The 22,016-nt window shown below is 31.9% G+C and overlaps 1 protein-coding gene across 1 annotated transcript; it reads left to right on the top strand.

The window, feature by feature from the left end:
* The first annotated feature begins 1,383 nt into the window (after window positions 1-1,383).
* Window positions 1,384-21,591, top strand: LOC130893526 (myrosinase 1-like). The gene is made up of 8 exons (XM_057799748.1): window positions 1,384-1,454; window positions 5,050-5,325; window positions 12,041-12,444; window positions 16,380-16,474; window positions 18,870-19,166; window positions 19,916-20,053; window positions 21,178-21,281; window positions 21,360-21,591. Exons 1-8 carry the CDS (start codon window positions 1,411-1,413, stop codon window positions 21,535-21,537), a joined length of 1,536 nt encoding a protein of 511 aa, XP_057655731.1. The 5' UTR covers window positions 1,384-1,410; the 3' UTR covers window positions 21,538-21,591.
* The last annotated feature ends 425 nt before the right edge of the window (window positions 21,592-22,016 follow it).

The raw sequence follows: 22,016 nt of genomic DNA, 5'->3' as shown, positions 1-22,016 counted from the left end.
CCTAAGCGGTTGTAAAGATTTCGGTAGGTCCAGTTTGTAATTGGGTTGCCTTCGATTTGGGTATAATTGTGAATATCTTCGAGCCTAGGCATTATTTGATAATTAACTATTACACTTGTTAATTACAAAATTGTTAATAAATGGTATACTAAAGTATTACTTATTCTTATTATTATCCAATTTTTACTTCTACACAAACGTGTCTTAAATTTACACAAGCCTACTTGAAAAGAAAACGAAAAATTATCATCATCATTTTGAGCATTTGCTTTGAAGTTTTTATTTTTGTTTACAAATTTGTTATTGTTACATATTTAAGGAATAATGAAATTTTTTTATGAAAAAATTAAAATTTATTGAACTTTTTAGAAGCAAATAACTCGAAAATCGATTGAGTTACACGAATCAAAGAAGAGTAACTTTTTTTTTGTAGAATTTAACGCATTTTGATATTTTTCTATTATTTTAGTTCTAAGTTTGGCCCGAAAAAAAGTTTACTTCGTAAGAGAAATTGTGAAAACATGAAAAAATTATTGCGAAAATCAAAACACCCCCTATCTCGGAAACTAGCATAAGGCATGTTGAGCAGAATCATCATATTTTGAGGCCTACAATCTACAGTTCAGAGATTGGACATTCTTAATGAATCACCCTGTATACTTCCGTTTATTCTGCACTTCATCTGGAATGATTAACAAAAATAATTTTTATTTCATGTTCTTTGAGTCGGGATAATGTTGATTAAGAAAATTCATTATCTGGAAAAACATTCCAGGCATAATATAGGGTTTTTTTTATATTACTAGAGAAAATATTACTTGAGCATACTTACATATGTCCTCCAGTTTTTGAAATAACCTTTCTGTGAAATTCTCCACCTCTGGTGACTGAATGTATTGAATCAGGAACACACTTTGCAATTGAGTTTGTTTTTAATGTGACTATTAGGGCTACGCCTTTCCACTTTATTTATATTGTACTCAAATAAAAGAATTTTTTATTATCAATTAAATTGTATTTACTCCGAGTCGTCAGACAAATTTATTTCATTTGCCTCTTCGTGTGATTGACGCAATAATAATTTGGAGCCTATTAGCACAAAATAGCGAATAAAATGTGTTTACCCAGATATTTTATGTAATTTCAACATTCTGAATGATTCCAAATATATCCCAATCATTTTTCATTTTCTAAGTCAATGAAATTAATTGAAATTTATTAATAGTTTCATATAAGTTCTACAAATAGATCATATTCATTTTTGTTCCACTACGTAAACAACTCAGTAATTTTGTTATAACTCATACTCTATGGATAAAACAATAATAATTAAACGAAATATTTGTCATATTTACATAATAAATGAGGTATATATTCACATATTGTCATCAATCCTTCGCAAGTGCTATAATGTTTCTGCTTACATGGCTTCTTTGGTTCGTTTTCGTTGGATCGTAAGTTTGGAAACTTTTTATCATAATCCAATTCAAAGCTGTGATTTTTCCGTCATATTCATTTCAGTTTTAACATATTTTTTGATATAAAACGAATTTGAGTTACTCGATCGCTGGACCTTTGTAGTTAGAATAGCATAAAAAATAAGTAACATTAAATTTGGATTACAGTCTTGACCGAGACTTATCTAATATTTTGAAGCATACTTTAACAATAACCAACATTAAATTTAGGTCCAAAGAAAAAACTCAAAATGCAAGATACAAAATATTGAAAAATATTATTTAGCATTAAAAAAACCTCCGTTCTATTCAGTGTAATTCAATTATTTTCTGAATGCTAAAAATAATTATCGGAATAAAGATCTATTCATGATTCTGAAACAGAAGTGGTGGAATTTCAATAGTGTTTCAATAGATACCATACATAATTCTCAATTCAATTATCACAAAAAATGCGCTTGATTTCCTTTTTTTATTATTTTGTTATTTTCCTGATCAATTATGTAGGTTTCAAAACTGGGGACATCCCGAATATTGAAAACAAATGCGAAGGGTGTTTAAGCGTCTGTAGTGTAACCACTCAACATCTGAACCATTGTATCCACTTTTATTTTTTGATTTGTTATACCTTGCAAAGCCAAAATTGACGGCCAATAAAAAGATAATTTGTATTGTGGGACAGAAAATATGGAAGCTGCTCACACTATACAGTTAAAAATTGGTCCGATGATGGGAGGAAATTCAGAAGGACACAACACGGAAAAATCGATATGATTTAGCAATATTGAACGAATTAGATTGAATTATTGGTTAAGATATAGAAATTAGTTTTATGTTTATAATATGTTTCTGTCAAGAATTGATTCCAGGCGCTTCAATCAAACATTAATAAATAATGAGAAAACAATTTTTAATAAAATTTTTATGTAAGCAACAAAACTAATGGTACTATTCCATATCTTGATACTATCAGGCTGTTCTGTTCATAATAATAAAGTAAATTGATATTTGATTCGGGCAAAGTAGCCTTGATTATTTAGAAACCCCATTAAAAAATAATGGTGTGGAAAACATTCAAATTTAATCTTGAATCAAAGTTAATTTGGAATTTCTGGAACCGTTGCACATAGATCGTTTTTCAGGATTTAGGCAGCCAAAGTTATTTTATGTGATATTTATATTACAAAATAGTTACATAAAAAGAATTCTGTGTTTGGAATAAGTTATCGAAATTATTTGTTGGTGCACGGTGGTTAGGCGCACCTATTTGTGATTTTTTATCAAAAAATATTTTATTCGAGATCGTAGTTGATTTCAAAGTGTTTTTTAATATTATATTGAAAATACATATGACATACTCACGGCTTTCCCCAAGGAGGGATAGCTGTCTACGTTTTAGTAATACTTTCAGGTATGTATTATTAAATAAAACAAAGTTTATTTTGTTCTAATAAGTAAGTAAATATATTATATTATTAAAAGGATCTTTACATTCGTAATACAATATTAAAGTTACATTAGCTAAATAGATAATCACTAAAAATAATCAATAATACATTGGAGACTTATTCATCTACATTTAAATTTTCGCCGATTTCATCAATTTCCATTGGTCGGCTTGGCTCAGCAGGAATTAATAGCTGCATTGTCTCAGGCAAAAATAATTTTGAAGCGTTTTTTTTTGGAACTAATAAATGAGTCGGATGTTAATAGTAACCTATGATAAATATCTAAGTAGCATTCTTCCCTCGAAAATTTGCGAGCAAAGTTTAGGTGATAAGACCTAAAATGTTTATTGCGGGCCTCAGCAGCTTCTTCCGAAAGTTGCCCTATCGGCAACAACGAATTTTCTATTATTGAAGCTCCATGAATTAAGACCCTATGCATCGTTGGAGTCATAGGATGCCAGCCATATAACCCAACAAATAGTTTCGCAGTTTCCATGGCGTATTTATCATATTTTGCTACGTCAATTATATGGCCGCTTGATATGGCTTCTAATATCACTGTTAATCTAATAATCAAGTCATAACTTATCCCAGTGATTTCTGCAGCCAATTCAGGGTTCTCGAAGAATCTTCTGCTGGTATTTCCATCGTTTGTGTTTCCGAAGTTACTTTTTGGCATATCGACTAAGAGACCTGTCTCCTCTCTAAATCTTTGTTGAATATCAAGTTTCTTCTGCTTTCGGTAGGTCGTCCTGGCCTTTGATGCGTGTCTACGGGGATCTCATATGTTCCTTCCAACCAAGAATTATTGGCCGCCAAAAAGTTTTCAAGTATTCTATGCGCCCGAAACCACCTCTTTATCAAATCACATTTAAAATACGAAAACTTCTTTTTTATCACATTTTTATGTTCTTCTGTGTTCCCGTAACACACGAGTAAATAATTTTCTAAATATTTAATTTTTTCATTTATCGATAATGAATGTTGCTCGTTCATTTTATCGAAGAGGTATTTACGGACAACATTTTCACCCCCGAGCAGCTAGGTGAACCTATAACAATAAAAAAATAATATTAACACAAAAACATAAAATCCGATTTTTTCCTATTTTTGTCAAAAAAATTTCAAACTCGTTTATTTTTAAAACTAGCAAAAACTAGCAGCTGATTTTAAGCAGTTTACTTTATAAGACTTTATACTATATAATGAAATCAAAAATGTAACTCGGAAAGGTACGGAAGTAAAGTTTTTTTTCGATTGAAATTGAAAAATAAAGAGAAAACATTTCTAAAAAAGGGTATTATTGACGGCTCATTAAGTCATTTATTGACAATATATTTAATACAATTTTATATTAATTTAATAAAGGCTTAACTGTATTATTGGTATCCATCACTTAAACAAGCAAATATGACACGACACATAAAATATTCACCGAAGAAAATGATATACGAAAAGGGCGTCAAGAACTTTCACGTGCAGTAAGTGCGAAAATCAAGTTTCGACTAGTAATGCAGCGCGCTCGCGCAATCTAGGGATGTGGGTGGGGTTGGCTATTGTAGTCTCCAGGAAAAAATTGTTTGTCATTAGTCTATTATTGGAATTTCGACTTATGGCCGCCTAATTCCTAGAAATCTACGTATGTGCGTTGGTGATATTTATACTGAACACTGAACACTCTGTATACACCACCACTATACCTTCAGTCTCTGAAGACGATAACTTGGTTATCGAAACGCTCGTCAGACAGTGTAGTTGTGAGTGTTGGTGTAGTGGTGGTGTAAGCAGTGTGTTCTGTTTGGCTGAAAGTTGTAAACTTGTAAATAATTATTTTACAATAATTACAGGTACACAGATATCATTCAAATTTGACCTAATGTCACGTGTAGGATTAAATTGTGATAGAAGCTTCATTTAAAAAATCATATCTGAAAAGTCTCATCACTTTCTGTGGAACTAAATAATATTAGATCGTAATACTCATTGATGTTTCTATGGATATGTGGAACAACTCAATTCAACTTAAGACATCACCATACTGTTAGTTTTTTTGCTTGTAGATTTGATGACATTACCATATATACACGAAAGGGATGATCCAAAACTCCAAATTATCATTCTAATATTTAATTCCTATTTTTCAGTGGAGAAGCTGTAGTAAAAGTTCATAACAATGGAACATTTCCACCAGGTTTCATATTTGGTGCGGCAGTAGCAGCTTATCAAGTTGAAGGCGCTTGGAATATTGATGGAAAAGGAGAAAGTATTTGGGACAATTTCGCCCACAGAGTACCTTCTCCTATACGAGATAACGACACAGGCGATATCGCTTGTGATTCCTACCACAAATATAAACAAGATGTTCGTCTTGCAGCAGAACTTGGCTTAAAGATGTATAGATTTTCTGTGGCTTGGTCTAGGTAAGACACAATATACTTATCATCCAAAACATCACTGAAGACATTTGTTAGTAAGAGTAAAGTATTAGAACATCTGCTTTCTCAAGTATATTTCCAGCTAAATTACAAGTGTCCGATACGATCATATTTTGGTATTTTTCAAATGTTGTCACTTAGTTTCTGTGCAATTACCATATAAATGAGTCGTTGTGAAGATTCCTCTAAAAATGGGGAAAACTGCTTATCAAATTGTTATTTGTTTTTGAAAGACAATACGCCTACGGATATGAAAGAAGACACTGTGTATAGAGAGTCTGCAACATCTTCTACGACCATAAAACTTTGGTTAATTAAGGTTGGAGAGGTAGGTATCAACATATTTGCTATATACTAAGTGAAAGTAACCCCACTCGAATGAAAATTTCCCAGACCTTACTGACGCGATTCAAGCAAAATTAATTGGATTTTCAACTTCGAATCATAACTGTAGATGGAACGTGGATCCACCTCTAAACTGTCTAAAAACCGTCAAGACTGACCGAAAAAGTGACGGCGAGCATTTTTTGGCATAGTCATGGGATTTTGTTGATCGACTATCGATTCAAAAATGAAAAAAAAAGACCATTACGCATAATTGCTTGATAAGGGGAAGGGAGAAATTGCAACAAAGCGACCACATTTGAAGAAAAATGAAAGTGCTTTTCTATCAAAATAACACATCATAACACAATGGCCATGGTTAAAATTTACGAATTGCAATTTGAATTGGTTGACCAGATCAGGCCTCCAGCAACTTCTTCTGTTGCTGGAGGCCTTGAACGTATATTTTTAGGAGATAGACGACAACAATTATTTGGGAGGCTGAAAAGATTATATCATCGCTGGACTAAGTGTATAGACTATAGACAAACCTCATATAGTAGAAATTTTCAAATATGTATATCTATAATTCACACACACTTTGGTTAGGTTTCTGTACCACAAACTATCTGTTCGGCCGTGGTTTTTGATGTGGAATGTAATCTAACTAGATATATATTTTTTAAGGTCAATACTGTTTTTTCCAATTACGAAATACAAACTTCTACGAACAAGTAAGGAGTTCCATATCAAAAGTCGCCTTATCCATTTTTAATGAAAATCGAGTTTGTGCTCAATAATTATTCTTCGTCCTAATACCCATGCACCCTGCATCGCAAAACCAAACAAAACTCGCCCTATTCTGTATTTTATATGGTTAAGTATTGCCAGTCAAACCAAAACTCGCCTTATCCAACTACACTGTCATTTCAAAAGACGCCTTATCCAATTACTCTATCAAATTGCTTGATTCGGCATCACGTGATTAGAACCTTTTTGCGCGATTCTGTATTATCCATATTTTTCCATCAGTATTGTTTGGTTTCCTGACGAGTAAACACTTATTTTTAGTAGTATTTTAAGAGCAATTTAAAGGTTTTCTTGGAAAGATATTCAATTGGTCAACTAATGTGCAAAAATGGATATTAATGTGATACTTGCAGACCCAAAATGCATTGAGCTGGCAGAAAATATCAAAATTGAGAAGTCTCAAGAAAACAATATACTTTGCTCAATCCCAAAGTACCTGATCAATTGGCATATTACAGTCGCCAACTTTATACATACAATTTTACAGTGCTAAAAGTCTTCTAAAAATCGAAGTTAACTAAAGACAATGTTTTTATATACACTTGGAAGGAAAACGAGTTTCCCAAACGATCTAACCAAATCTGCTCTACTGTTTTCGACTGTTTAAGTGGAATGAATTCAACAGGTTACTCTACAGTAAGGTTTTGTGCCGAAGATTGTGGCAGGCAAAACAAGAACAGCACTATGATTGCGATGTGCTGCTATTTCTTAAAAAACGTTGCGCCTGAAAACATAAAGAAAATTCAAGTGATTTTTCCTAACCTGATTCCTGTTTGCCTCAGTCGATCGAGTATTTGGAAGGAACGAGAAAATCCTTAAAAAAGAGGCGACTATAGTAGAACCAAGAGTACATAGAGATTTTTCAAGAACATGGTATAGTTAAAAGTTAAGGGCAAGATTGCAGAGTATTGAATCGCAAATCGGAGGCTGAAAATTACTTTAAAAACGTAGCGTCTTGGCATTTTAAGTTCTCCGAGGCAAAAATGTTCATCATAACCAAATATTCGGCGAATAATATTTTAGTAAGTGCAGATACTACTGTTGCTAAACAGATCTTAAAGAGGAAAAAAATCTTTCAACTTTTAGTCCTATGATTATACAAAAAGGAGTACCCGTCAAGCCTAAAACATTTTGGCAAAGAATGGGTCGACAGAGATGAACTATCGTTTTACAAAAACCTATCAAGCCCTGAGGTGGCTAATGAAGTAGTTGGTGCTTCTGACGATCTCGAAGACTTTTGCCAAGAAAATAACAGTGAAAATGGCCTTATCCATAATTAAAATTAAAAAATAAAATCATAAAAATATTTCAAAGTAGCAGAGCACAAGAGATGCTAGGTGTTTCATTGAGGTATATAAAAAATATCGTTAACAAACCTTTAATAATAAGAACGTAAACAGTTTTTCCTCATTTTCTCAAAATCGCTTTACATGAAGAAGGCGAATTTTGATATGGAACGCCTCAAGTACAAGTTTACATTGATTGCTCCATGCTACAAATTTAATGGAATGTGTGGACATTATTAATTGATTTGAAAGAATCTACAATAAAAAATATGTCGGCTTTCTTTTAAATAGAAAAATAAAATTTGAGCAATTAAAACATAAAAAACGATATAAACTATTAATGGATCTAGGTACTTGAAATCACTATTTATAAGGCTTTGAAAACATTTAGGTATCCTTAGATGACCCTGAGAATAATTATGAAATAATTAAGACTAAAGCAGAAACTGAAGTATCAGGAGTTGTCAATGAAGATATAAGATACGTGAGAGAGAATCGGCTCGGATGAAGGCGAAACCGTAAGTGCGAACTAGTGATCGCTAGGGATGCTTTCAGTTTTGCGGGAAAGTACATCGAGATAGATCCAAATAGAAGAATTTTCACAAGAACAAGATTGAGAAAACTAAAACAAAAATCTCAAATGACGTACTTTTATATCCTCAAACTTTCTCATCTTCTAATTCAATTTTGAAACAGTTAATATTCAAAATTTATAAAAAAAAACATTTGTAGATGTCAATATATTACAATACTATATGGGTTTTTTCTACCATTTTTTGTTCCCCCAGTATTCATCCTTCTGCATACGTAAACCATGAGTTCTTTGTCTCCCTTCAATCCTGAATTCTATTTAGATCATTCAAGATATTGTACTTTCATCTGTGTTCAGTTAATGAGGCATTTAGTTATATAGATAGAAATAATCCTGAATGGGTTTATTTCTAATTTCAAATCCAGATTTCGTAATACGGTAACGTAATCTTTAATTTGTCTCAATTAAAAAATTAGTTAGGTCTTCTAATAATATGTCAGTATCACATATAACTGAATAATCTAGGTACCAGATACAATCATCTATTAAGTTGGCATTTGGAAACATATTCAAGCAAGCACTGATATAGTTTCTGTCTGTAGAAGCTACAAATGAAACCATTAATTGCTTTGCTTGTTTTTCTTGTCCAGACATTGATTTTATTATGGTATTGAATGTTCTGAATATGACCTGGGCCAACTCGTGATTTTAATATCCGCCATAAAATTTTAATTTCTGTTACAATTTGCCAACTCGTCATCACCGTTGTTATGAAGATTAGACAATTCGTGACGGAAAGTTATGCAGCTTGGAATTCACATATAAAATGAAAAACAAAAATTAAATAGATATTTATAGTGTTTTTCAGTAAAGAATATTTCACATTCTAAACACATAAAAATACAAAATATTACATTTCGTATCTATAAGATATCTTGTTATTCATATTCTGTTATTTTCATTTAATTTATTAATTTGTTATTCTAAAATCGATTCCGCCTCTCTTGCTTATATATATATATATATATATATATATATATATATATATATATATATATATATATATATATATATATATATATTTATATATATATATATAAATGCATCTAAATGTCCTTGATTTTAGGTCTCTTCTGTTTTAAAATTAGTTTTTTTTGATAGTTTTTAAAAGAAAGATAAATTTTGACGTATGTACAAGGACTTTACCAACAATTTTCGAATTATTTCAATAAATATAATATTAGTATAAGTCCCAAAGGACATAATACATTATCCAAATATTTCACTAAATTAAAATCTAAAACACCAAAAAACAAAAAAAGTAATATTACATATCAAGTGCGAAGTACCCAAGAGTGGGCGTCCTTCGGTCGTTAATGAAAATATGGTGCAGAAATTGGCCGAAAAGGTGAGAGAAAACAGACGCTTTACAATTTCATCATTGTGTGACTACTTTCCTCAATATTCTCGTAGTGTTTTGTATCGCATTGTGACCGAGAACTTGAAATACCGGAAATTGTGTTGGGTTCCAAAATTGTTGACGGATTTGCATAAAACCCAACCCTTAGGCAGTGAATTGACTTTCATTGAGCTGTACCACAATGAAAGTGAAGATTTTTTAGACCAAATTGTTACTGGTGACGAAACATAGGTGGCCTACGTCACACCAGAATCGAAACAACAATCCATGGAATGGCGACATTCATCATCACCCAAAAAAGTGAAGTTTAAGCAAACAATTTCTGCCCGGAAAATCATATGCACAGTTTTTTGGGACAGAAAAGGAGTATTGCTAGTGGAGTTTCGGCCTCGTAATGAGACAATCAATGCAGCGTCTTATTGTAAGACATTGAACAATCTGCGTCGTGCAATCCAGAACAAAAGACATGGCAAGTTGAGTAAGGGTATCGTTTTGCTACATGACAATGCCCGTCCACATGTGGCTAATCGGACCAAAGATCTCATCAAATCTTTTCAATGGGAAACTCTAGATCACCCTCCCTACAGTCCTGATCTGGCGCCCAGCGACTACCATTTGTTCCAGTACTTGAAGAAACACCTGAGCGGTCAGCGTCTTCAAGACGATAACGAAGTCAAAACAGTTGTGATACAGTGGTTAACAAGTCAGGCGGCAGAATTTTATGAGGAGGGTATTCAAAAACTGGTGTCACGTTATGACAAGTGCCTCAATATTCACGGAAATTATGTAGAAAAGTAGATTAAGGTACAGGCTTTCTTTAAAAAATAATATTATTGCGATATCTTTGCACTTCATTTTTTAATTCCAAAAGGGTACTTACTTAAAAAATATGCCTCGTACTTTGTTGATAGTTTATTCGGTAAAAGGTAAAAGATCAACGGAATATTATGTTCATTGTGAACAACTGGAAAAAGTACTTTGGACTTTATTTAAATGTATTATTATTGTAAAATATCGCTGGTTTTTCTTCAACAATTTAAATTTATTTCAGATCCAAATGTAATTATGACATTAGTTAAATCATTTTCCAATATAAAATATTCTCATCGGTCAGTTTTTAAAAGATCTGTATAATTTCTAAAATTGTGTTTTGGGATGTTTTCGGTAATATTGAAGCGATTTCTATTAATGGTGTGACGAACTAAATTTATATCTTTTATAATTAAATGCTTCTAATACGCTGATTCAACAATTTCCGAATGTACAGGTATTATCTTTGTACCTAGGTCTTTCGAATATGTCGGTAAATACTTTGCGTTAGCACGCATTACTTACAGCTTCTCTACTAACTTTTTGCACATTTGCCAAATCATTATGATCTAGATGACAATCTACGCTTTCTAAAAATAGTCAAGCTAAATGAATTCAATTAATGAAAAAACGAAAGAAATGTTTAAATAATATTATTAGGGTAATGGTGGAAACTAATAATATAAACTAATAATACTTATGCATTATTATTCTATATGGAATTTTACAAATTACGGCAAATTTTAAAAATTCATTTCTATATTTTATATCGTTCAGTACCTGCGTTCTGTAGTTTCTATCTCCAAAAAGTTGAATTAATTTCAGATAATACTCCTAATAAATCTATTACGACTTGTATTATGTACTCGGACTACTGTAATATTCTAGTTTTATTGTGATGTATATTGTACTTAGGTTCGACTCTGCGCAAATCAAACGCACACGTTGAATTCTAAACATAGACGTTGAAATTGCCTATTCTACAAATAAAGTTAATTCTACCTGAATCCATTGCCAATCGCCTTTTTTAAAATGCATACATTTAAACACTTAATGTGAATATTTCTAGCGATACCAACAAAAATGTAATGATAGAATTTTTACTTATTATTTTAAAGTTCAGTAAACTGTATTGTATATCATAACACCTTTCCTGCCGAAAATGAAAAAAACTTATTCTAATATAACTTATTTTCTTATTAACTTCTAAGACTAAAAATCTTAAGTAGATTCATCACCATATCGCTTAATTCTAGTTTTATGCAGTTCCACTGATTTACCTTCAAGGTTCGAAATAACATTCACACCTTTGTCCTCATCAATCATGTGAGGTCCATAAAATAATTTGTCCAATTTATTTCTCTTTATTATCGTTTCGTTTACCTGAAATATCCTCGCCCCGAGTTGGCGCATCCATGTGTATATTTATGTATCAATAAGTAGTTACTATAAAAAACATAACCCAATGTTGATAATACGTTAATGAATTCATAGACATATTTTTGAAACCTTCTTCAGGATTTTACCCACTGGCTACGCAAACAATATCAATCAAAAAGGTTTGAATTACTACAAAAACCTGGTAAAAGAAATAAGAAAGTTCAACATGATTCCAGTGGCAACCATTTATCATTGGGATCTCCCACAAAAATTATACGAAGATGGTATTGACTGGACAACTACCGATTTGATTCCGCATTTGGTAGATTTTGCTAGAATCGTTATAAAAAATTTACCAGAAGTTGGTGTTTGGCTTACTATCAACGAACCCAAACAAGTTTGTCACCTGGGATATGGTGATGGTTCTTTCGCTCCAGGCATAAAAAGTGATGGATTATTAGAATATCAGTGTTCTTACGTTCTTATCAAAGGACATGCTGCCATATACCACATGTACAAAAAAGAATTTCCTAAACGGACAGGTGAGCACAATTTTTTAGTTTTTTTTGGTTTTCATTGATAGTGAAACAATCTATATTATAATAAAATGACACTCATGGTCTCATGTTGGGTAACCCTCATTATGATACATTGAATTTATAAACAACTGAAAATATACTACTAGACTTTGCTGAATAACCTATGATCTATATTGATTGAAAGCTGCTACCAGGTCATCCCACAAATTTCACCTTTCGATAAACAACTTCAATTGAATTGTTCCATTGATGTTCTCATTTATGGATTTCATCCCTGAATTAGATTTGTAGGCATGACGCTTCCAGGACTGCTATTTTCTTAGATTTCGATCTATGATGATCATTTTCTTCTTCTTCTTCTTCTTCTTCTTACGTTAGGACTAGGTCCTGTATTTTTATCAAGGGTTTGCCAGGAGTAGTTGGAATGCTGAGGACCAGCTTTCATACCACCTTATAGGTGGTCGTCCAGGAGGTCGAGTTGTGTCTGGTTTCTTTTCCTTTGCAGTTTTTGCTAACCGTTCATTTGGCATTCTGTCAACATTCTCTTCTGCGGCTCCTTGCCCATCTTACTACATCCTGAATATCGCACATGTCCCTTATTTCTTCATTTTTCTTCCGATCGAGTAACGTACGTCATGTTATTGATCTCAGAGTCCGCATTTCTGTTGTTCTTAGGAGCCGTTTAGTGGTTGTGTTCTCCGCTCTAGTTTCTATTGCATATGTCACGACCGGCCTTACGCAAATTTTATATATTCTAATTTTACATTTTGTGCTCATGTATTTATTCCGCCAAATTAAATCTCTAAAGTATCCTGATATTAATGCTGCCTTCGTTGTTTGTGCTCTTACTTCTTCTTCACTCTGCCTGTGATATCGCTGGGTGGACTGAGTAGCTCAGTGGTTTCATAGCCGGTCCCAAGCCCGGGTAAAAGAGGAGGGTTCCAAGTGAGGCTAGCGACCTGCTTGGGTAAAAAAAAAACAAAGTGCTCAGAGATCCAACGGTTTAGCCTCGGATGTGACTGGATTAAATAATGACAACCTGGCGAGAAAAAGGATTAAGCGCAAAAGGAAAACGACTTTACTTAGAATTGGATGCTGGAATGTAACATCATTTAATAATAAAGATCAAGAAATTTTACTCGAAATAAAAAGACACAAATTAGATGTTTGCGCCCTTTCGGAGACTAAAAAGAAGAGCCTGCTATAGATGCTATATTTATAATGCGCCAAATAACTAAAAAAGCCATAGAGTTTAATAAGGCAGCATTTATGTGCTTCATTGATCTCACCCAAGCGTTTGATAGGATACGCTTAATTGATCAGAACGTTCACTCCAATATAATAAAAGTTATTGAAAAACTTAACACCGATAATTATACCTTTGTGAGAACGGCAAACAAATTAGGCAATAAAATACCTGTGGCAACCGGTATCAGACAAGGGGATAGCCTAAGCCCAATCCTGTTTAATATTATAACGGACGAAATCATCAACGAAGTAAAACAAGCCGGGAGAGGATACCGAATGAGAGACAAAGAGAAAAGAGATAAAATGATCATTTTGCCCGCATAAATTAGATGAAAGGAAGAGAAAGCCAAATATAGTAAATAGAGTGTATTCGCTGATTTATCGGCAATTTGTTAAGCTGCATGAGAAGATCTTTTACTGAATGACAGAACAGCCTGTTAAAAAGTAAAACAGAGAAAAACAGGAAGAACAAAAAATATATGGAGAAGGATAAATTTTAATCTGGATTTCAAAGTAAAGATGATAATGCTGCCTAGCATGTTGCCCAATTTAGACCCTCTACGGAGCTATACGTTTTGCTTCCCAGTCGCTCTGCTCCATGTAGTTATTCAAGCGCCAGTCAAAGGACGTGAATATAGAATAAATCGCACTCCTGTCGCTTCTGCTCATCAAAATTCGTGTTGTCTAGGAGGTTCCTCGCAAATGTCTTTATCGAGAATATAGCTAGTACGCTAAGAAATACAAGTATATAGAAATAAAAGTGAAGGTCTACTCATTGAGATAGCTCTGGCAAAATCAACACCTACGCAAAGAAAGGCTCTGGAGAGTATCAACCGGTCTGCTGGTATTGTAGATATTTATTTACGATATGAATTGTGCGTTAAAGCGATAGCAAGTACCGATTACACTTAGATATTACACGTTTAACTGCGAGAGTTGAATAAGATTTCCCAAAACATTAATGGGTAATAAAATAGGGAATTTTGCTTATATTTTAGGTCAGCATTTTATCTTATCTTGAACCTAATAACATTGTTACATTATAAGTGTCAGAGGAAAAATCAAAAGCTATTTAGAGAGAGTTCATTCGATAGATTGCAAAACAAAAACAGTGGTACCATTCTAACATGGTCAAGAGAGATATATCAAACAAAACTTGTCTATAAGTATAAAATTTAGTACTTCTCTGAATTTTTTTTCTAAGAAACTAAACTGTTTCTTGGCTATTAAAAAAGAGTGTCTTAATTTTTTTAAGGTTTGCTAAAATCGGCAAATCTACTTGAATTCTGCCACTAGGTAAAATTATATTAGTTCCAAGAAATATATTCTCAACTGAATCATCATTGTTTGAAAGAACTTCAGAGTCAGGGATCTCTTCGATTCCCCAAATTTCTCTTTATGAATTCGCTAAGACTAGGAGTGTCAACTAAAAACTAAATTATGAAAAATCAAAGAAGATAAAACAAATTTTCAGTGACGAGACCCACGATTACATATCCTAAATAAGTATTGACAAAGGTGGGGAGATGAGCTCCCATATTAATGACTAAAACTGAAATACAAATCTGCGCCTGGTATTAAAATCTAATTTTTGTTCTCAAAGAAATACTATAAGAGTTTCAAAATTTTTTTATCATTCTTTGCAGATATGCGAAAGTCTTTAAGAACGGCAGCGTTGCTCTTAACTAAAGTTCTGTTCTACTTACAAGATGTGCAAAAAAAATCATACAACGCGTTCATAAACATTTTTTAATATTTTAAAAACGACCTGTGAATTTTGATATTTTATACTAAGTTTATCGATCAATTCTAATAGTTGTCCCTTCAAAAGGCTTTTCAAATAATAATTTTTCGTTATCTTAGTATCATTTGAAACTAAAGCTGAAAATTAATCAAAGAATGAAGATCATTCAGAGGCACCTCCTGTCAAAGGTTTAATATTTATTTTAGAAAGAGCTACTTTTTGACTTTTCAGCTGAAAGTGCTGATTTATTAGTTTTATCTAATGAGGAATTTAATCTAGCTTTACACATTTCGAATCTGTCTTCTACACTATCTTCAGTCAGAATCACCATCAGCTTCTACTTCAGACAAAGTTATTATCACATCTACTAATTATAAACTACATCTAATGAAGATAACTAATTATATGCAAACTATTGATAATTGGCCTCAATCAACGAAAACGGTTTAACTTGCTTATCATCTAAGAACCACTTTATCTAGATCTCAATTCTATACCGCCTCAAATACAACTTTTGTAATAAAAATATGGCGCGTTTAGACAGTACCATAAATTTGAATTCACTCACAATGCTAAATTGATTTAAACAAATGACTTCTTTTTAATAATCTGCAGGTTTTTTCATACCATCGCTCTCAGGATCGCATGCAGTACTTCGACATTTTAATTCCTCAACACAATTAATAACTATTTGAATCTAAGTAGGTATTTATGTCAAAGCTCTCTTCAATTTCGCGGTCCAAGTTCTCTCATATTTTTCTCATTATTTTTGGTGATTATAGATGAAGTATACTGTTCACTACTCTTTATTTATAATCATTTGGAAGGCATATTTTTTAAAATCTTTTATTACTGCTTGTATAACATACTCATTGTTTTGTTTCATCATTGCATCAGTCAGACAACCAAAAATTGTAAAGGTTAATCAAAAAATGATCATTTTTAGCTAAAATGTCTTTGGCTATCGATTGCCAATGGATAGAACCTCTTAATAATACTTCTGAAAATGAAGCAGCAGCAGAAAGGCAACGTCAATTTGAAGTAAGAATATACTACAAAACTTTTAAAATCCATTTTTTTCTATCATGGATAGCAATTATGTACAAGTACATAAAAGGCTGTTAAATAGTGAATAACAAACAGAGAATAGTTACAAAAATAAATCATTTGATTGAAATAAATTTGTATACAAAAAGCTATAGTGGGCACAATAAAATATATATATTACACGAAATTATAAAAGCTTAATAAAGAAAATGAAAAAGAATCTTACTAATACTATAGATAAAAATCAGTTTTAAAAAGAAAATGAAAAACTTACCGTCAAATATGAAAAAACAATTTCACCACTTATTTTACCTCTGGTAGGCGTTATAAACATTTTGGAAGCTAGTCTGAGATTTTATCGAACTTTTCGAATGGGTGATAAATAAATTTCTTTGAAAACTTGAATGTGGTAAATGGTAGGAAAAATATTAAGTAAAAAATTGATAAACTCGAATTAGATATTTTAAAAGTTCACTTCTATTAATTGTACCACATTATTACATCTATTATTGGATTGTTTCTAATAAAATAGCTCATATTAGTATGCCTACAAGTACAATTATTATTATTAATAGAAACATGAAAATATTTCGTAAATATTTGCTTTTTAAATATATTTTTTGTTATATTATTATTATAGATATTCTTCAAACAATATAAATTATTTCGTATCCTTTCTCTAATGTTTTTGTTTTCGAGTTTTATAATATAAATTAATTAGAAAAAAAATATATCAAAGCTAGAACTATGTCTAAGTATTGTCTGTTTCATGTTTCCATCAACGTAATGGATAGGGGTGGGCAGAATAATCGATTAATCGGGTGATCCATTAATCGATATATATTTTTAAAAATAATCGAAAAATATCGATTAATCTGAAAATATAAAAATATCGATAAGATAATATTGAGCTCGTTAAAAAGTTTCGCGGCTATGGCATACACACTATTTTTTATACAATCTTTAAAATAATCAAATAATATAATAATCAATTTAACTATTAAAAAATTTATTTTCTGAATAATTATTTCAACATAATTCAATATCAGAATCTTACTTCCAAATACCTTCTGCAGGTTCATTATTTGCTTTATTTTTATTGGGAAATTGTTCTTTTGAAGCATTATTTCCGATTAATCGATTATTTCCGATTATTTCGAATTGATCGATTATTTTTTATTATTTTATATAATCGATTATATTTTTTGATAATTGCCCAGCTCTAGTAATGGATATGAAGAGCGAGCTAAATTCTGTAAAAAATCAATATTTTGTAAAAAATTTATTTTAGATAAAAATCTTTAAATTTTTTGAGCGGCAATTTTCCAAATGACATGCGAACGTTGTCACCATTTGTGACGTGGTGACGTAATAGTTACTTTTTCAAATTAAAATGTAGGTTTTATGATACCTCATTTCAAAGGTTCTCGAATATTTTAATCTGACTAAACCAAATTTTTTTTGCCTGGGAATTTGCTATTTTAGTAAGATACTAATGACAACAAGCCGTTGTAGTTCATTATTCTAGATGAATTGTCTCGTTATCAATTAAATTTATCTTTAAAAAAAAGCCAAAGCATGAGAAAAACACAGAAACAAATCCCCAATTAATGGTAAATAGGTCCAATATGCGAAACAATCTCCAGTAAGTTCTTATCAAACTCAATCCCAAAATACTGAAAATAAAGCATATCCTTGAGGTTTCTAAAAAGACGTGGTTTTAGATATAAAACAGTAGATGGGAGGCAAACAATAATGGAAAGTAGTCGTTTGATAAAGTGGAGAAACGTCAGTGATTCTGAGGAAGATAAATATGATGCTAGTGATCTAAAATAATTGTATTGTAAATGAAGACCACAGTAAAAAAAACTTGGAATTTTCAAAAAAAATTGTCATAGCTATGAAGTTAAAAAGTTATTCCCCAGTATGATTTTATTCTTATGAAGTATTCACTGTATATCTATATTATATATATAGTTCAACTCTGTACAATTTTTAATGATATTTTCTACATCTATGTACGTTATTCCGATTATGGTTTTAGTGAGAACATCTGCGATAATGTTTTCTCTATATACGATGACCGGCATTATACCTACTCAGACACACCAATCAGTCGATTGATAGTCAATTAACTTGAGGATAACTAGAGGCTTACATAGTATTTTAGTTGGAAATTCTTCTCGAAGTAAATTAAACACCCAAACTCAAAAATCAACGTGTCATGACTAGTGATTTCATCATCATCGCACACTATTAAGAAAATCCTCATTTAAAATTGAGAATTGAGCTAATTCATGGTTTTTATCTAAAATAAATTTAGGCGCAATAATGACCTTTTTTCATAAATTAGCCGCGCTCTGTATTTAAATGTATAAAATATTTTCAGTGTGGTCTATACTTCCATCCGATATTCAAAGGAGATTGGCCGGAAATTGTCAAAAAAAGAATAAGTGAACGAAGTAAAGCGGCAAACTATTCCAAATCCAGACTTCCCGAATTGACAAAAGAAGAAATTGAGTACGTTAAAGGAACACACGATTTCTTGGGGTTAAATCATTATATTACGATGTTAGCTAGGGATACCAAAGAAGCAGCAGCTAATGTAACTAGCTTTTGTGCTGATGTTGGAGTTGTTGACTCATTCGATTCTGCTTGGGCTGTAGAAGCTAATGGAATTTTCGTGGTAAGTGATGTAAATGAAAATCGACAATAAATCTGATTGTGATAAGTGCGTTAGTTAGTATGAAAGAAAAAAGGTATTGTGAACGATTAAAAATGCCCTCAATTTCCGATAAAACCGTACAAAATTCCTCAAATGTGCATCTGATATTAACCAAGATCTTCCTTAAATGTGACTTTACTGACTGTGTACAGTTTCCTTTCACTCAATGTTTAACTCTTTCACACCCAAAATGTCGACATTATGACTCTTGCAATTCCCAAACATCTTGAACTAACTGATCCAAGATTTGCAACTGTTTCTAAGATAAACATTCTCCTAGGAGCTAGTATCTTCTATAATTTAAAGGGTATTGGTCAAATGCGGCTATAGACAAATAAGCCCATTGGTCAAAAAACTGTTTTATGGTTGATGGTTTCACGACCACCAAAATTCTGGGTCAGATGTAGTATTTATTTCGTCAAAGACACTACATGGACTAACGTAATCATCCATTAAAAATTCATAATGTTCGAATGTACAACTTAGAAAATATACTTAAATGTAATTATGAGCAAATTTTTCTCATGTCACAGCATTATTTCACTTCATCCAAACACTCCAGAATTTCTTGCATCAAGTCCCGGAACACCCTGTATATGGATATATAATAATGTTTTCATTAATTGGTTGTATAGGATGATCTGATTGTAGAATATCCGAAGATGTGTGTGGGACAGTGCCATAATCTTAAAAAAAATTCTCATTTCTAGATAGTACCTTTTGGAATTTACAAAGTACTAAAATGGCTGGTACATGAATATGGACAACAAGAAATTCTAATAACAGAACTAGGAATGGCTGACGATGGAACATACTTAATTGATTTTGACAGAATAGATTTTTATTGGGTGAGTTATAAGAATAATAATCATTTGTAGCTGGAACATTAGCTCAAGTAAATATTGAAATTGAAAATAACAAAGTTAACAATGAGATTTAAGGAATTTATTTTAACGGTTGCAAGGACAAAAACATTGAACTATTGTTTTTTGTGTGAACCCGGAGCAAAATATATGTAGCACGATACACATATGCCGGTATCAGAATGTGTTCTTGGCCATTAAGATTAGGTTGGAGTTGTACGTATTCACTAGGTTTTGTGTTTTGGCTGCTATTATAGCAGATAAGACCCTGTGGTCGAGAGGATAAAATTAATTTAAAATATGGTAAATGAATATCATAAATCACGATATAAAACACTTGACTTCACTTGTTGAATTATAAACCAAAACGATTTCAGTCGGGTTGGAAGTATCCAGTAGTTCCATATAAAGCAAAGTAACAGGCAGGAAATTATATTCCTTGTAGCCTTAAGAACCCGAAGTTCAGCGGGTAAGTTTAATAAACATATAAATATAATAATAAAAATATTACTTTTGGAATCAGCATCAAACTTTACAGCATACATTACACTTCACAATTTGATTCCAACGTGACGTAACATTGTGCGAGAGATCGCGCATGCCTGCGCATAGGCATCCCGGTGTATGTGTATCTCGATATGTAGTACGATTTTACAAAATCCGGATCCTCTGAAGATACTACAGTATCTCTCTTTAATATCCTAATTAAACGTTATTGTCATTGACTGATGGTTGTGATGACACGGTTGTGAAGAAAATTAAAAAGGCCACAATTTTTTATCTGTATGCCTCATTCGAATAATTCACCATTAAGACTGCAGTTTTTAGATGATTCAACAAAGTGCCCGTTGCCATGTTGTTGAAATATTTCTTTTCTGGAGAAATTGAAGTTATTAGAAATATATGAAAAATTGCCGGTCGTTAGTTCTCTTGTCGTGAACAAACAAAGTTCGAAACCGATTTTAAAATTGAAATTTCTTGTGACCCCTCAAATAAACAAGTGGAAAGCTTAAATTTTGCAAAAAGTGTTTATGAATGGAGCATTTTGGTTTTTAACCATTATCAAAAAAATGGTTCGTAATATGATTTCATCTAAATAATTGTTTTAGGATTATTTATGTCATGTTATTCAAGCCATTGACGAAGGAGTGAACGTTGTTGGGGTTATAATTTGGAGTTTAATAGACAATTTGGAGTGGATATATGGTTATAGGTAATGACTATTTTGTACTCTTCCATACCTCAGATGTCCAATTAACTGTTGAAGTTGAATAACCGATTCTTTTTTCAGTGCTCATTTTGGCATATACCACATCGACTTTAACGATCCTGAGAGATTACGACTACCTAAGTTATCGGCGAGTTTCTTCAAAGAACTAATAAAGTCGAACGCATTAAATTGTGGTAAGCCCAGAAGACACTGGCCTGGTCCGATAAAACTACCAGCTTATGAACCTAGTAAAAACTGATATTTGTTGTCATACCTGTAGAAACCATGTTAATAAAAAATTGCTTGCATCAAATTTTATGTGTGACTTCTTTCATACTATTGTATATTCGAATTTCTGCAAAAATATTAACTGTAATACTCATTTAATAGTAAATATACGAGTATGAAAATTATGTTTCAAATTTCCAAGTTAAGAAAAGTCTTAAGTGGGATTTTCAAATGGGAAAATGACCCAATAAGCTAATATAAAGTTATTATTTCATTTTATAAACGGTTTTGATTGAATATTGATTGGTATGTTGTATTAACAAGTCACGGTATGCACGACAGTTACTTGAATGCAAACTGTTTGTTTGATTTTTTGTTCTGACGTCTGACAGTCTAAGAGTTATTCAGGCCTGGGCGGAGTAGTTAAGATGTTGATTGGAAGAGGGAGTGACAATTATATTACAAACGAATTTCAACAGGAATAGAGCAATTGTAAGTGAGACAGAAACG

Source organism: Diorhabda carinulata, chromosome 4 (genome assembly GCF_026250575.1).
Source record: "Diorhabda carinulata isolate Delta chromosome 4, icDioCari1.1, whole genome shotgun sequence".
In the NCBI taxonomy this organism is placed as follows: domain Eukaryota; kingdom Metazoa; phylum Arthropoda; class Insecta; order Coleoptera; family Chrysomelidae; genus Diorhabda; species Diorhabda carinulata.
Note: the sequence above shows the minus strand (reverse complement) of the source record. Positions and strands in the feature narration are given on the sequence as shown.

Coding starts and splice junctions, on each gene's coding strand:
- LOC130893526 (XM_057799748.1), top strand. CDS start 1,411: ATGTTTCTGCTTACATGGCTTCTTTGGTTCGTTTTCGTTGGATC. Junction 12,445..16,379: donor AGAATTTCCTAAACGGACAG/GTGAGCACAATT, acceptor GATCATTTTTAG/CTAAAATGTCTTTGGCTATC. Junction 21,282..21,359: donor GAGTGGATATATGGTTATAG/GTAATGACTATT, acceptor TTCTTTTTTCAG/TGCTCATTTTGGCATATACC.